This window comes from Phoca vitulina, unplaced genomic scaffold, assembly GCF_004348235.1.
Source record: "Phoca vitulina isolate PV1807 unplaced genomic scaffold, GSC_HSeal_1.0 scaffold15, whole genome shotgun sequence".
Classification (NCBI taxonomy): Eukaryota; Metazoa; Chordata; class Mammalia; order Carnivora; family Phocidae; genus Phoca; species Phoca vitulina.
The window spans coordinates 2,876,445-2,893,090 of record NW_022589718.1 but is presented as its reverse complement, the minus strand read 5'-3'; the positions used below and the strand labels follow the sequence as shown (position 1 = coordinate 2,893,090).

Here is a 16,646-nt window from a genome sequence, read left to right as displayed (position 1 = left end):
CAGAGTTCCAGGCCAAGACGGTCCTCGGCTCCCCGTGCTCCCTCCTGCCCTGTTTGCACTGTTCCTCCCTCGCTGAGGACTGGCTCTGAAGGAGCGGCCGGGGGAGGTGCCCAGCCTCTTGGGGTCTCTGGTTCCCGCCGCTGCTGCAGTGGGCTTGGGGAAGGGCTGCCTGCACTCCGATTGATCCACCAGCTGTGATTTGTCATTTCTCCGAGGCAGGCGCTGTTTTCTCTTGCTTCAGGAGGCCCCTTCGACACCTGCTTTATTTTTCTTCCTGCGCTGACGTGATGGGAGACAGGTGTTAAACTACTTAATCACTTTAAAATTGTTTTAATTTTCTGTTTTTTATTGATCTCTCCAGCACCAATTAATCAGTTCACTGGACCAGGCAGTTAGTACATTAAAAATTGTCAGGGAGGCCGTGCATCTTGCAAAATGTCTAAAAAATATTCGGCTAGCAAATTTCGTTTTCTTTGGCATGCAACAGTCCTTGGCCCACAGAGCTCGCACTTGCAAAGGACCTCTGGGAGTATTCAGGGTACAGGAGGGACCCTGGCCAGAGAGGCTTCCTGTGGGGGAAATGGAAGCAGGTGCCCTTTTCAGCGCTGATTTGCCACCTTTCCTTCCACTTTTGTTTTCTGCTTCCCACACAACTGGGTTTCCTTTCCCCAAGAGCGCTGGGAATTTTGGTGGAAGGGCGCACTCGCTCTGCGACCATGTGTCCTGACCCCCACAAGGGCAGGAATTCATGGTCTGTAACTGTTCTGCAGCCGGGCACCCAGCCCACAGCCAGATTTCCTCTCCCTGGGACGTCGGCACCTTTGATTTGTCCTTCTGATGTTGCCAAAGCCACCTCCCTGCGGCAGGGGGCCTGCTAAACTTGGTAAACTCTCTCTATTGGCAGGTGGCTGTGTGTCACACCGCCTTGTCCCTGGCACCCTGGTGATGAACTGAAGCCTTTCCACAGAATGTTCTGGACAACCCCGCCCCCACAGTCACCAGGTCCTGTGCTGCAAAGCCTTTGCCATCTATCTTTTATCACCCCTCCCGAAAATTATTTATTAACTGCTTGGCTGTACTTTCTGAATTAAATAAAAACACAGACAGAATAACCAGGGGCTTGAGTATCACTTCTTAGGGGTAGAAATTTGATTCCGGTTTTCCCATTTTTGCCTGACTTTCTATCACTCTCCAAAAGCAAGTGCCTTATTTTTTATGTGGCGAACTAAACATCCAACAGCCCGTGTGCAGGCTCTGAACTGTGTGTGCCCTCCCGGCGCCGCCCTCCCGGAGCATCTCCGTGCCCTTCTTCCTTCCTTCTGAGCTGCTCCCAGGACTAAAGGGCAGCTCTTCTTACCCACCCCCCCAAACCCCCTGCACCGCTCACACAAGCTGCCCCCCAGACACCTCAGGCGAATCAGGGCTGGCAGCCCCACCTGAGGAGGAAAAGGGCAGGAGCCCCAAGTTGTGGGGACGTTGGGGGCAAACACGGTCAGCCCCTGCATGCTGGCCGGCCGGACTTATCTTCCCCCAGCACCCAGCCCCACCCGCTCTGTATTAATTGGCATTTGATTGGGCTAGGGCATATAATCTAGTATTGATTTTCTCTCTGGACGCCACAGCTTTATTTGCTCACATCTGCCTTGTGTTTAATTGGTGCTTTGCTCTGGAAATGAGAGATCTGATCGGCTTGTTTAGTTTCTTTTCCTGGGGCACACAGGCACGCACACACCCTCGCGCTCTCAAGTTGGCCGGCCCGGCCCGGCCTCTCTCTGACCCACCCCCCAACAGCGAGGCCCTCCTGGCGGATAGCAGGAACACGGAATGACCCAGAAGGCTTCCTCAGAGACTCCCGGTCTTTACACTTGACCTCACCTGCAGTGGGCTGATCCTTCCTGGTGTGAAAGTGTGTATGACCATTCCTGGGGGGAAACACTGACTCCGGGGTCAGACCTGGGTTCAAATCCACCTCTTGCCTGTATGTGGCCTGGAGGCGAACCTATTGGATCTTCTGCCCTGCAGTATCATCCTTGAGACCTTCTTTGCAGGACACTTAGGGAAGCACTGTCAATCACCACACTCCGTGTCCGGCCCTTAGCAGGTGCTCAATAAGCAGCAGCCCCTTGGCCAGTAACGGGGCCTCATTCAGCCTGTGCAGCTACGGTGCGCTGCCCGCCTGGCGTGAGAGATCACAGCCCCGCGTACCGGAGAGAAACAGTCACCCGAGGCCACGTCTGTCCACGCACGGTGAGGGTGCGTGTCTCCTTGGGGCTCACAGTCCAGTGAGAACCTTGGCCCCAAGGCACTGCGGGCACCACTCCCCTCGTCTGAGGCTGGCAACATCTCCCCCGCTCCCCCTGCAGCAGAGACCTCCCTCCGAGCCGGGCCTCTCCTGTCACCCGACATCCCATCCGACACAGCCGCCCCGGGCCGGGCCCTGGGCCTGGGGGGAGGGGGACGGGGGCGGGGGGGGGCGTTGTTTTCTTTCCTCTGACTCTGGTCCTGCGTTTGGGCTGGTCCGCCCTGGGCTTTTTGTAGCAAGGGGATGATGTAAAGGCCAGAGGCAAACACTAATTTCCTATTGACACAACATTAATTCTCTTGCTTGGACAGGTGAATGTGCTTTCACTCACTTTGCCAAGATTAATGATGTTTGTTTGCCTGCTCAGAGAGGCCCTAATGAGGGGTTTGTGAACGGCACGCCTCCTGGCTTGGCTGTGGGGAAAGAGGCTGGCAAACTGCTCGACACCAAGGAGAACAGCCTCTTCCCCCACTTCCAATGTCGTCGTGTCCCTATTCAGGCGCTGGGGCCTTCCCTGGAAGAAGCAGGGACAAAAGCATTATTGGTTAAAGAGTATGAGCTGTTTGTGTCCTGCCCCCATGGGGTTGTTACTGACAAGGACACCTTCTCAACATACCTGCCCACGGGGTTGTGGCCGGCCCGCCCCTCCCCTGCCCTGCCTATCTATCACCTGAAGCTCTCTTCCCACCTGGGGCCTTGCCCCGTTTGCACACCCGGGGGTTGTCAAAGGTCGGGGCCTGAAGAGCAACAAATGCGGTTGGCCAGGCCAGGGCTTCTAAGGAGGGGCCGCTGTCCAAGGAGCCTCAGGACAAGGGAGGGTGCCCACTGCCGCCAGGGGAGCAGACTCCTGTAAGTGACGGGGTCACTAGACTGGTACCGAGCGGCTTCTGTGCGTGACGCTCCAGGCTCGGCACAGCCCAAACAGGGCAAGAAGGAGCCCGACAGCGTGACCCTTCTGGGCAGCACAGCCCAGGCGGATGGCAGGGAGGGTGGTGCTGGGCCCTGCAGGTATGAAGCCATGCACCGTGGGGGGCTCTGCAGGGGGCTCCGCAGATTTCCTCACCGGCAGACCCTCCAAGGAGCTCAAGTGTCATTCCCCACGAGAGCCAGGCCCTGCCCTCTGCAGGAATCTGAGCAGGACTCCGAACCAATAATCGCCGAGGAGGGGAGGAAACACTTAATCCAGCCCCATTCTGGCACTAAGGATGGTCCATTCATTACAACCTGGCCATCGGAGCTGCGGGGGGAAGCGGGGAGTAAAGAGAGGGAAAGGGTAGGAGCCAGCTCTCGGTCCGGGCTGGGAGGGAAGGAACGCTGGGGAACTCTCGCCCAGGGCGGGTCCCCTTTGTCCACGTACCCCCATGTGGCAGGCCCCCTGAAGGACCAGCCCGTAAGCAAACAACAGGGTTGTCCATTTATTTTTGCTGTTCGTGTTCTTGCTGTTAAAAATTATAGAAACCCACTTCAACCAGCCTCAAGACAGGAGGGTATTATCTCCTGAAAAGGCTAGGGGTGGATTACGCCTGGCTGAGTTTGGGCCTGAGACAGTGTCACCCATTCAGTCCTGCTCCCCCTCCGTCTCTCAGCCCTACTTCTCCCCGGGGTTGGCAGCCTTCTCAGGCGGGCGTACCGCACCCTCTCCGAGGTAAGAGGGCCGCGGCAGCAGCCGGAAGAGCGCCAGGCAGACAGGTAAGACAGGTAGCCCTGAGGCCAACCTGGTCCTTGCTCACTGGCTGCAATTGAGCCTCAGGCCAATCCCAGAACCAATCCATCACATGACTAGAGAGGTGGCATTCGCTGATTGGCTTAGGACTGTGTCAGTCATGTATGCCTGGGGGTGGGGTCAGCCCGCCCAAACTAGATCAATCGAATGAGGCAGGAGGGTTGTTTTTCCCTAGAAAAATCAGGCTGGCCTTAGCAGAAAAAGGCAAGGATCAGTGGCAGGCCAGCCCAAACCACAGACGCGCACTGCACCCTTTTACTACTCAGTGAGTGTAGAAGCTGCCATTCACTGAGCAAGGCACTGTACTTTACAGTTATCCTGCACCTCGCCCGCAGACCCCGCTTGCGCTGGCTCCTTCCACCTTGGCATGTGATGGTCCCAGCTGAGGCAGTATTAGAACTGCAAGCCCAACGTTGCTTTCTTTTCCAGAACACAGCGGCAGTGGTTTAGCAAATCTGTTAGACCGGGGTCTCTCCCCGGAGCCCTTGAAGGATTGACTATATTAGACCTTTTCGCAAGTATCACAGCCCCAGAGCGGATTCGGCAGCAGGAGACCGGAAGCGTCCTACCATCTCTCCATCCTTCGTTGGGAAGAAGATCCAGACCCTTTGCAGCTTTGCTTCCATCCCTGCTGCCTTCCCTGACTATTTGAATCTTTGTCACCTGGGGAGGAAGGAAACCCTACAGAACCCACAGTGCAGGTCACTGTGAACAACTCCAGATCCGGCAGGGAGAACCAAAATGTGGGCTTCTAAAATCACTATTTGCCAAATTTGTCCACTCCAGTGCCCTGGGCACTTTTCCCCAGACACATTCCAGGGGCAGCCCTCGACCAGCTGAGTCCGCAGATCCGGAGGGGCCCTGGGGCTCTGTACGCCTGACAATCATAGGTCAGGCAAGCTGGGGCAGCTGCCTCAGTGAACACCTTCTCTGGCGGTGGCATATCTGCTCCTCCCAGAGTCACTGGCCGTCAACGGCAAAGCAGCGTAGACCACACCAAGAGAAACGCTGTTCGCCGGAGTCGTGCGCTACAATGCATTTGATCGGTGTGTCTTTGATTAGAGGACTTCATCTGGTCCTCTTGTGTCCTCTGTAGCTTTCAGGTCTTTACACGTCCGCGGAGAGACGCAGCCTGGACTTAGAAGACAAGGAGTTTTGAACTGCATAGATCTTGGTTTCCACATATGCAAATTGGGGATAAAATCCAATGACCTGTCTGTCAGAGAATCAAATGAAAGAATGTGCGTACATAAAAAAAAAAAAAAAAACACGAAAGAATGTGCGTGAAAGTGTATGGAAGGCCGTAGTGAGTATGGTATTATCGTTTCAAATGAGCATTCAGTCATTGCTTTTCATTCAAACTCTGTAAATTCTACTGTTTAGGTCATATAGACACAGTGATTCTCACGAATGAAGGTTGCCTTTATTCTATAGTGCTCCTTATACGATACAGGATATACTGTTTTTGATGAGATATGGTATCACGTGGATCAACGGGGAATTGCATTTTTGTTAGTGTACATTGCCATCAATTAAATGCTCTCTAATCCTTAACCACTGCCTCCTGGGGGGTCCCTCTGTTCCCTGTGAAGACGTTCCTCACAATAGCATTGTTGTTCCCCTTCTTTCTTGGCAGCTGGTCTCCTTCTAGACTGTGAGCATCAGGAGGGTAGGGAGCTTGTTCTCTGTTCAGATGCCCAGCAACAAGCACAGTGCCAGGCCAAAAGCAGATCTCAAATGTTGACGGCATGGATTTTAATTTATTAACACATATAATCCTAATTTTCTTTTTAAACAGTTCACAGCCCAGACCTAATTCAAATGGCCCCTCTCTCTTTCCCCTTTTATGGTAGTTAAAAATGGAAGCTCCAGAGTCAGACTGGGTTAAGCTGTGTGACGTAGGGCAAGTTACTTAACTTCTCTGTGTCCCCAGTGTCCTTGGCTATAAAATGGGTATCATAATGGTGCTTATTTCATGTAAGGTTTTTTTGACAGTGAGATGAGAGAAGCCCCTGGAACAGGGCATGGCCCCGTGAGTGTTTAATGAATGGAGGACAGAGCATGATTCTGAAGTCAAGCAGAATCACTATTGCGTATCCATGGGCTTGGGGTCAGACTCCTATCAGTTCGTTTCTCTGCCTCAGTTTCTTTATCCGGAAAATGGGGATACTAAATCGTACATGGCTGTTAGAAGACAAATGAGTGGGTGTGAGTAAAGCATTTGGAAGGAGTCCCTTTCATAGAAGGCTCTGGGGTCTTCTTCTGCAGTATAGGGAACAGACGAACGCCTCTTTGGCATCCTATTTGAATGGCCTGATGCCAAAGCTCTTGGCCTGGAGACAAGGTGACCACAGGGATTCCCTTAGCCTCATTCCCATGACCTCTGCCTCCCGAACAACGGAAGTCCTTCCCACCACAGGTTTGTACAAAATTCCTCTGTAAACTCCCAACCCACCCTCTGAACCAAGTTGAAATGACATGATCTGATAGTCAGAACAGCACATTTCTTTTATTTGGTACCGTTTGGTTTATCTGAGCATCATCAGAGAGTGAACTGTTCTAAGCAAAATAATTTCCCAATGAAAATGCTTCTAAAATATCCTCTTCTGCCATCTTATGCAGAAGACAAAGGATGGGGTTTAGTCTTTCTGATGGCTCTGGGACATCGTTATGAACAGGACCCACAGTGCTATCTTCAGAGACCTCTGACCTAAGTCAGGTTTTCAGTCCTATTGCCAAACGCCCACGGAAGGCTAGGCTCTGGAATTCCTCTTTCTCCTTGTGGACCGCTGCATACACTGGCCACCTTGCACCTAGGCTCTGGGCCTCTGCCTCTGGTCTTGCAGCCGAGGGGCTCCGGCCACTGGGAGAGCAGTGCGGGCCCGTGGTAGCTACTTTCTTGTCCTTGAGACTTTTAACAATGTTGCTCACAATCGGGTCCCACTGTGTTTTCCGTGGTCACAAATGCGATGACTGTACCTACGCTCAACTGCGTCCACTGAACAACGTTTTATCGAGCCCACCCTCTGTGCTCCGAGAAGAGAAGTGCTGCCCGCGCATTCACACAGCCACGCCCGCCCCGGCCCCTCTCACACGGTGCGTGCTGTGCCTGGGAGCCGGCCGGGCATCTGGTTATACGCAGATTCTGGATGGGGCCTGCGGGTCCGTGTTTCCGACAAGTTCCCGGCTGAGGCCGCTGCTGGTGCCCAGATCAGGTCCTAGAGTTGCAAGGCCTCCGTGCAGAAGAGACAGATCCAGCCGCCCCGGGGCAGGCAGGCAGGCAGAGGTGCCGGGAAGAGGTGCCCCAGCTAACGTGTCTACAGAAGCACAGCCGGCCCGGAAGAAACACATCTGCAGGCTGCACTCAGCCCTCCATGTCCGGTAGCGGCCTGCCGGGGAGTCGGGTAAACAACCCGGGTCCCACGCGAGTCCCTCCACCGCCGCCCGGAGAGCAGGTGACCGGCCGGGGCCGAACGCCTGACAGGAGCCGGGAGCGGGTCCGTGGTGGAGAACTGCGCAGCACTGGCTCAGGCGCTCCCTGAAGCCATGAACTTGGGGAGGAGGGAGAGGGCGGCAGCATCCTCATATTTAAGTGCCCACGCCGGTCTGTTCATTGTACGCGATTTCCTTTCACCTTCTCCGTCTTGCGGAGTGCGGCGTCAGCCTCATTTTACCGATGAGGAAACTGGATTTCAAGCGGTTAACTAACTTGGTCACCTGACCCAGCTACTCGTTGGCGACGTGAGGACTCAGCCTCGAAGCCCTCTTCGGATAATGCAGCAGGTCGGGTGTCTGCATGTGCCGGGCACACTCATTAGCTCTGATCTCACAGAGCCCCGCGAGGTCTGTGCAATTTTTCCTGTCCACAGATGGGTATACTGAGGCTCAGCGGCTGAGTAACCAGCCCAGGACACAGGGCGGTGGAGCCAGGAGGCAACTGAACACAGTCCTCCCCGCTGTGCTGCGGGCAAAGGCTCGGGTCAACTGGTGTCCAGCTTCAACCCCTAGAGGGGGCCTGAGTATGGGGAGGGGTTGCCAGAAGTGGAATTCCAGTACCCCGTCTCCTCTTCAACTGTCGCGATCAGGACGTGGCCGTCCTCAACCTGGTAAGACACTGCCAGCCCCGTACTTGCCCCCAGCCCGCTGGGACGAGTCCTGTGTCCTTCTAACACTGCAGCCACAGATACGAGGGCTGTGGCCCAGAATTTGTGCCTGCCTGTCAGAGCCTACTGGGCTGCCCATCAGAGCAGGACTCTGTGGCTATTGGGAGCACAGGATTTAATTTCTTCCCCCTCGTCTCACCCCTGAAAAGTCTGCGGTGTGCTAGGAGAGGAGTCGCAAGAAGCACAAATTTCCAAAATAACTTTGGATTTTTGTTGAATTCAGGACGTACAAGAAATTCTTTTTATAATCAGGCATAAAATGTCTAGGGCTTATGATTTCTTTATGACAGATGAAGTGGCATAGCCTTGAGCTCTCCCCAGCAACACACACACGCGCGCACCCAGGTGTACATACACACACATACACACATGGACACGCACCCAGGTGCACATCTGCTGAGAACAAGACTTATTCCGATTAGCCTCGGGAATCTGGGCCGTTCACCGGGGCTCTTCCCTCCAAGAGAGTGCAGTGAGGGCCAGGAGCTCCGGCTGGCTGGGCACCCGTGCTCAGGCTGCCCGTGAGAGCCGGAGGGAGGTAGACGAGACGGCGGGGAAGATGGAGTCTTTGAGCCACAGGTTCCAATGGCAGGTGTCCCAGAACGTGGAGACTGGAGAAGATTTTGTTTAGCTCAGCAAATGTCTCCCCAGGGAAAAACTTCCCCCAAGCTTGATTTAATACTGACCCCAAACGACTTGAATCAGACATGCAAGAGTTACAGCTCTACGAGAGCAGTTGGGATTATAATACGCTTACAAAAGAAGGAAACAAGCTCAATTTGGGGGGTCACTGGCCTCCTCCTCCAGACCTGCTTCATGACTTGGCACGTGGATTATATTCGCTGCCTCCTCCCGGCCTGCAAGCCCCATGCTCTCCGCAAAGTGCTCGGGAGACACCGGGCAGCTCCTGGCTCCCAGAGCCCACAGAGGTTTTTCGTCTTGGGGGGCTGTGCTGAGTGACTCCTCGGGTGCTCCCAGGCTGCAGCAGCATGGCTGCAGGCGCCCCCTCCCCCCACCGCCCCACCTCAGGCCCCATGTGTCAGCGGAGGGCTCCTCACTGCAGCCCGTGGCCAGGAGTTTCCAGAGATGGCGCTCTGTTCTTACAAGCTGTCTCCGGTCTCCTTCCCACTTGACCTCCAGAGAGACTGAGTGTGGGCATTGTTTTGGATTAAAAGCATTCTATGTTTTCTTGTCAGTCACTCCTGTCCGTCCTCAACCTGGTAAGACACGCAGGTCTTACCTGGTCCACTAGGGTTATTATGAAAGGTTGGTGCCTCAGTTTCCAAGCGGCCCCAGCTGGAGTCTTCCTCCTACCCTTGCTTCCCCTCCAGGCCAGAGTCTCCTGCCCTGGGGGCCCAAGGGACGAACTGAAGGACTTGGGACAGCAAAGGGGACTCCGGCCGTGCTGGTGTTTGCATGGATCATTCAAGTTGGAAGGCTCCTGAAAGCACACCTCGTTTTGGCCTCTCATTTTACAGAAAAGGCTTTGAGGGGCTGCTCCTGGGGCAAGTGGATGTGAGAGCCTTGGAATTCACTCTCGGCTTGCTCGCCTTCCCACTTCTGGGACTTGCCTTAGGTACCTTCTGAGCCCAGGTTCCCTCAACCAGGCGACGAGCATAACACCTACCTCTTAAGTTCCTTGTGAGGTCAAGTAAGGTCATCCAGGCCTTCCACGTGGGAGAATTTAGTAGGGAGGGTGTTCAGTTAATGTTAGTGCTTCTATTTCTGTCCCCCCTAATCTTTTCTTTATGGTACCTAGTTCCCCAAATGGACCTTTTTCCCACTAGGCTATGAATTCCGGGAGGTCAGGAACCCCGTTCAAGTCTTGGGTTTCTCAGCACCTATGACGGTGCCTGGCATTGACCCATGAGATTTCAAATTGACCAGCGTTCGGCAGGGTTTCCAGACTCCCAGAGCTCAGACCCCCACCCTGGGAGCGGAGAGGCCTGCCCTCAGAGGGCCCCTCACAGCCCGCATGGCTGGGATTCCTCAGCCAGGGTCACATAAAGACAGGAGCCGTGGGGAGGTTTCTGGGACTTTTATTTTTACTCTTTATATTTTCAGAGCCAGTAAAGATGGGCAAACGCTTCGTCCCTTTTGGGCTGCATTCCTCTAGCCAGCCCCCACCCGCCTCCCCCGCCCCTCCCACCTGCCCGCCTCTACGAGTCACCTGGGCTGAAAAATGCCACCCCACCAGTGGGCACCCCATTTGGAGAACCCCAGTTGGAGGTCCCCGCAGGGGCCTCCTCACTTCCGGTGTGGGCACCCCAGTCTGAGGTCCCCTCTCTCCGGGTGACCTTGTCCTTGTATCAGCACCAAGGGAAACCCAGGTGGGCGGCTCTGGGGTGTAGCAGCATCGGCCCCCGGGATTCTCCCATCTTTTCTCTGCCTCTGCCTCCAACCTCCCTCTTTCCCAGCCAGGTGGAGTTGGGCAGGGGGTCTTGTCTCTTCCTATTCTGGGGGAATCCCCGCTGAGGGCAGAGTGGACAAAGGGGGCCAGGAGGACTTGGCCCTCCAGGGGTGTGATCCTGGAGTTAGGGTGTCAGGAGCGTTTCTCCTTCGCCGGGACCCTCTTCCCCTCCCTGAGGTGGATTTCCTCCAGTCGGGGTTCTGTAGTTAGTTCTGGCCCCTCCAGTGGGATCCTTCCCGCGCCCAGGTCGGAGAAGGGTACCTGGTCATGCCCTCGTTTCTCCCGCAGTCAGCCAGGAGCCCACCTGGACCCAGCACCCCGGTCTCCCAGCTCCGAGAGCAGAAGGGCGACCTCTGCCCCGGCCAACTGCCTCCCTGGGGGGTCGGCCCCCCTGCAACAGCTGGCTCACAGTGGCACGTCCGGGACCCCACAGCCACTTTCCTGGTCGCAGAGCCTCGTCATTTTCATCTACCTGGGCACTCAGGCGTTTGCGAAGCAGGCAGGGCCAGGCCTGGGCCCAAGGCGCGGGACGGCCGACAGGGTGCCCGGTCTCAGGCCGCGAGGGGCCCTCCCCCCCTGCTCCCTCCTCTCTCCACCCTCCACCTCCTCCTCCGCCTCTGGGGGGGCGGGGGGGCCCGGACCCCCGGGCGGGGCAGGGGAGGGGCCGCAGGCGGGGCGCGGCGGGGACGGGGGGGGGGGGGGGGGGCGGGGGGGACGGGGGCGGGCGTCAGACGCTGTGCGCGCCCAGGCTGAGCACCGAGAAGGCGGCGCGGTGCTTGCGGAGTAGCAGCCGGATCTTCTCGTCGTCCGAGTCGGGGTCCAGCGGCTTGTTGTACTCGTCGTCCTCGTTCTCCGAGGCCGCGCGCTCCCCGCCCGCGCCCGCGCCGCCCGGGGCCCGGGGCGTGGAGGACGAGGGCTCCAGGGCGCTCTTCTTTCGCCACTTGGTCCTTCGGTTCTGGAACCACACCTGGGTGGGAAGGAGGCTGAGGCTCGTGCGCGCACAGCACACACAGGGCCCCCCTTCAGGAGGGTGACTCCACTGGGCGGCAAGGACACTCGATCCTTATTTTTCTAGTAAAATAAATGGCTCAGTGACAGACCAGGTTGTAATATTCACACCGTTTGGGCGGCGGGGGCGGGGGGGGGGCGTAAAATAGAAACGAATGCGTGTAAGTGAAGCAGCCCTTTCTGCTTAGCTATAGCCCTCCTTGCGGTGGATCTTCTCTTTTGCCACCCGGGGCACTTGGATGGAAGATGCTGGAATGCCCAGGTGAGGGCACTCAGTAGGTGCTCAAGAGTCGTCCCTTCTTTAGCTTCATGGACCTTCACTGAACTTCATGAATAATTTCCCCCAATTATAAAAATAACGTATTTTCATTGCTTAAGATAGTTGATGAATGCGGAAAAGTACCTAAAGAGGCAGAAAAATAGGTAACAGGGCCCGTGGCTTCCTTCCACGCAGACCCGGAAGCTGCAGAGGTAGGTGGCTGGTGATGCTATCGGAGCCCAGACGTGGGTCCCAATCTGCCCCTGTGCTTCCCTCTCCTACCCTTAAACCTGTCAGCATGTCACAGAGCTGGGCAGTTCGGGCATAGCTTTCTTTGGGGGGGGCCCTCCACCCAAAGCTTCTCAGGAGAGATCTAGCATCACGGTGGCCTCTGGGAGCCTGGAGGGAGAAGCCTGTTCACTGACTGCAAGCTGGGTGACAGGCAGTGTGAGCATGGCCCTTGCATGCCCCTTGGAGTCTGCCTGCCCCCCATATCCCGTCCGAGCTTCATTTTGGGTGGACTTGGAAGGAGGTGTTATCTTCACCTTATTGGCAAACCAAGGCCGGCTCCTCCTGCCAGCTGAAGCAACAAGCCTATAAATCCAGTTCTACCGTGGCCCCGAGACTGACTCCTGATCTGGGCCAGAGGCTGCTATCAGCCTTGGAAATTTCTTTTTTTTTTTTTTTAAAGATTTTATTTATTTTATTGAGAGAGAGAGAGCACAAGAGGGGGGAAGCGGGAGAGGGAGAAGCAGACTCCCCGCCGAGCAGGGAGCCCGATGCGGGACTCGATCCCGGGACTCCAGGATCATGACCTGAGCCGAAGGCAGTTGCTTAACCAACTGAGCCACCCAGGCGCCCAGCCCTGGAAATTTCTGGCCAACACTGTGCAGAGGAGGGGAAGGCATTAGGTGGGTGCCCCACAGATCTGGCTTTGAGCCCCAACTCTGCACTTACCAGCCAGGTGACGTTGAGCAAGAAGCTCAGCTGAGATTGTTCCTTCCAATGTGAAATGGGTAAGAATCCCCACCTCCAGGTTGCTGGGAGGCTTAAATGAGCTCCTGCACTCAAGGTTCTCAAAACAGAGAGCAGTATTGACAGCCATCTTTTTGGTTATGGTCATTATCGTCACCTCTGGGGTGCGGTGGGCAGGACAGCCTCCCGCTGAGAGCCGCCTTTCTTCCCCTGGAAGGCTGCTCCCTGCAGGGCAGACCCCTTCTCCCGCACAAACTCACCTTGACCTGTGACTCAGTCATCCCCAGCGAGTATGCCAGCCGTGCCCTCTCAGGGCCAGCCAAGTACTTGGTCTGCTCAAAGGTCTTCTCCAGGGCAAAGATCTGGTGTCCCGTGAAGGTGGGCCGGGTGTGCTTCTTCTTGTGGATGCTGTCGCTCAGGGGATCCGGGGCTGGCGGGAGGAAGAAAGTGTGTGGTTAGCGGCAGGAGTGGGGGTGCCAGCCCTGTCCTGCATCTCCCACTGGGCGAGCTCCCTCCTACAGAGAAGCCCCTGAGATTGTGGGGGCATCGTGACTCCGCTAACAAGCAGCATTCCTGGTGATCTGACAGTAGTGACTGTGACCTCTGCCACGTTTGGTTGGACAGGGACCCCCGAGAGGGCCCCTACCCCAGGGGAGAGCTACTTAGGGGCAGAGGGCGCTTGCAGCCTGCCCCGGTCTCCTTCTCTCTGTAATGTTTTCACTACTCAGTGATGCTGCCTTCCCTCCAGGGCCAGCAGGAGGTTCTTCTCGGTTTTCTCACCAAGACACAGCCTAGGTACCTTCCACCAACTGTCAGGGCCCCAAGGGGCCTGGGAGTTCCTCCCCTGCCTAATCCCTTGTTCTTGGGATCCCATTTTCCAGGTTTCTGAGAAAACCAGAGCTTTAGGCCCCAAGTTACTGCTCTCCCTTGTCACCAGGCCTAGAAGTCATGTGGCCTCAACCACACGGGACAGTCTGCACACAGAGGCTCGGGCCCTGCCCCTGCTCCCTGCTCAGCTAGGGCAGCCGCTCAGGCAGGAGCCGGGCTGGAGAGCGGCAGGGCTCCGGGGAGGCAGAAGGCCCACCTGTGTTGGGCCTTGGTCAGCGTAGCCCAACAGCCCATGTCGCGTTTCCTCATGTTACAGGTAAGGAAACTGAGGCACTGGGTGGGGAAGAAGCTTCCCAAGAGACTGTCATCCGCAGTCCTCTCTCCCTTTGTGTTAATTCAGCCACCGACTTGGATATTTTCCTGTGTGTGGCTGTGCACTTGGGATTGAAGAGTAGGGGCGTGGAGAGAGTGTGTGTGCTGGGGGGAGGCGGAGATGGAGGTGGGAGAGACTGAGGCCTAAAACACTCCCAAAGCCAGTTCCAAGAGATGAGGTCTTCACCCACGTGGAGCTCGCCATGCTCAGGCTGAGTGAGGGGGGGCTGTCAGGCGGTGTGACCCCCCAGAACAGTGCAGCACATGGGGAGGTAGATGTGTTTTGGGGTTTCCTTGGTGGGCGCCAAGCCCCTACTGTGGTGGGGCAGCCCCAAGGTCCGAGAGGAGCGGAAGTTCCCTCTGTCTCTGCCCCTGCCTGGTCCTGGCCGGGCTTCCGTGGCACAGGGAGGGCTCCTGCGGCCACTGTCACCTCCCTGCCTCCCAGGGGAGCCTCACGGGCCCGTGCATGTCCTGCCGCCTCCTCTGGGCTCTGACTGGCATCCTGGGGACCCCGCACCCGTTCTCTGAAAACAGGTTTGGGCATGGTGGGGTAGGGAGACCCCCCCCCCCCCAACAACTAGGGCCGAGTCTGACTTGACTCGGCAGCTGCTCCCGGGGGCCGGGCAGTTGTCGCTGCTCCTGCTGACGTGAGCCCCGAGGAGGATGGTGGACGGCGGCCCCCCTGATCGCAGGCGGGACCAAGATGGGGTCGGAGTGCATTTGGTGGCCCTGAAGGGTGTCAGGGCATGAGTGGGTCTCCCTGGGAAGGTGATGCTGTGGCAACTTCTCACTGGGGACAGCATTTGCCTGCTTTGGAGGAAGAAGTGACATGGGCTCTGAATGGGAGAAGGAAGCTAATCTGCCAGGCGGACCCTACATAGGGCAAATGTGGGTTATGGGGTCTTCACCTGACCTGGAGCCCCCCGGGGTTTCTAGGAGGGCAGCTGAGGCAGCCGCTGGTAAGGGCGAGGGCTGAGGGGCAAGACACCTGTCCAGGCAGAGCTGGGGTGGGCCCGGGAGGGGAGAAGTCAGTCGTGCGCCACGGTGAGCCATGGACCCAGGTGTCTGATGGTGGCTGAGGAGAGGTGGACGGCAGGGAGCCCTCCCCTCCCTTCCCACACCTCCTCCTCCCCTGATCCTGCGGGGGGCCGGGGGGTTATGGAGCCTTGCCCTGTACTCACTGTTGCCGCATTGCCGCCCGCCTCGCCAGTCCTGGCCCGTGTCCGCCCAGCAGTTCCGGGTCCGGGGCGGGTACTCATTGCCAGCCTTGGGAAAATTCCCCACCTGCGGTCCATAGTAGACCCCCTGGGAGCCGAGTCCACCAAAGCCTGCCACGTGGGGGTAGCTGGAGAGGAGGCTGCTGTTCGGCGTGGCCACGGGCCTGCTCAGGATGTCTGTGATCCCGTGGGGGGTCCCGGCGGCCAGCTGGGGGCCCAGCCCCGGAGGGCTGAGCTTGTAGAAGGAGTTCTGCACCGAGTACTGGCACACGGGGGCCTTCATCTCCGAGAACTGAGCCAGTGGCGTGTTGTTCAGCAGGAACGTCCCCTGCAGGTTGGACTCCATGATCCTCGGGTCAGGGTGAGGGAAGGTGAGAAGCCCAAATCCAGGCCCCTAAAGCCAGAGACCCCGAGCTCTGACCCAGAAGCCCATGGCAGGTTTGGAGGGTCAAAAGCGGCCCGAGCCCCAGACTCCCCTCCTACCTAAGGCATCCGGCCCGGCCCCGGCCCGGGGACCAGCACCTACGTCAGCGGCTCGGAAGCCAGGTGCTCCTGGGGCAGGTGAGAGGCCTCACCAGCGCCCCTTGGCTCTCTCCCCGTCCGTGCTGGAGGAGGGCGGCTCCCCACGCCTCAGCTCAGACCCCTCCTCTGCCTGTGAGTCTGGGGGCCCTCCATGAGAAGTTTTAAGTTCAGAGAAGCAACATTTCCCTGATAAAGATATGGCCCATTAGAATACAGACCGGAGACTGGCTGAGCTGTGAGAGGCGCGGCGCCATTGGTCGAAACCCACACAGGCCTCACATTGGCTTTTCCAAGACAAATTGCACTTTGAAAGATTGACTGTAAAATCAGCCAGGGTGTGTGTCTCTGTGTGTGTGTGTGTGTGTGTGTATGAGAGAGAGAGGGAGGGAGGGAGAAGAGAGAGAGAAGAGAGAGAATGAGCTCTGGAAGCTCTGTTCATTCTCAGAGGGTCTACCAGCTCCTGGTCTCCCAAGCCCAGCATCTAGGGAAAGGTGGGTACCTGGGGCCCCCTGGAGGCTCCTGAGGCAGCCGCTCCCCTGAGGGTGAGGAGGCCAGGGTCGGGGTCACTGTCCTGGGGTGCGCAGACCCCTTTATGTGCAGATACCCAAGCCAGTGGGGGAGTATGGTGTCTGAGTGTGGATGCTTCTCTTCCTCCGAGCTGGGATGGGTAAGTGGGGAGGCTGGGCTTTGGCTGGGGGGTGGGGGCTGGGGCTGTGGATCTCTGTGACCGGCCGGAGAGCCTGGGAGTGGGAGCCTGCCAGCAGACTGGGGCGGGGGGTGGGAGGGGAGCAGCTCTGCGCCTGCCGGGTGTGTGCTCTTCCCACCTCCGCCTCCGAGCAGACTTTCCTGATTCCCTCTCTTCTCCCG

At 57.3% G+C, this 16,646-nt stretch overlaps 1 protein-coding gene across 1 annotated transcript; it reads right to left on the bottom strand.

The window, feature by feature from the left end:
* Nucleotides 1-11,325: 11,325 nt before the first annotated feature.
* Nucleotides 11,326-15,603, bottom strand: NKX6-3 (NK6 homeobox 3). The gene is made up of 3 exons (XM_032413248.1): nt 15,222-15,603; nt 13,101-13,270; nt 11,326-11,565 (listed from the first exon to the last, which is right to left on the bottom strand). The coding sequence occupies exons 1-3, from the start codon at nt 15,601-15,603 to the stop codon at nt 11,326-11,328; spliced, it is 792 nt and encodes a 263-aa protein (XP_032269139.1).
* Nucleotides 15,604-16,646: the final 1,043 nt, after the last annotated feature.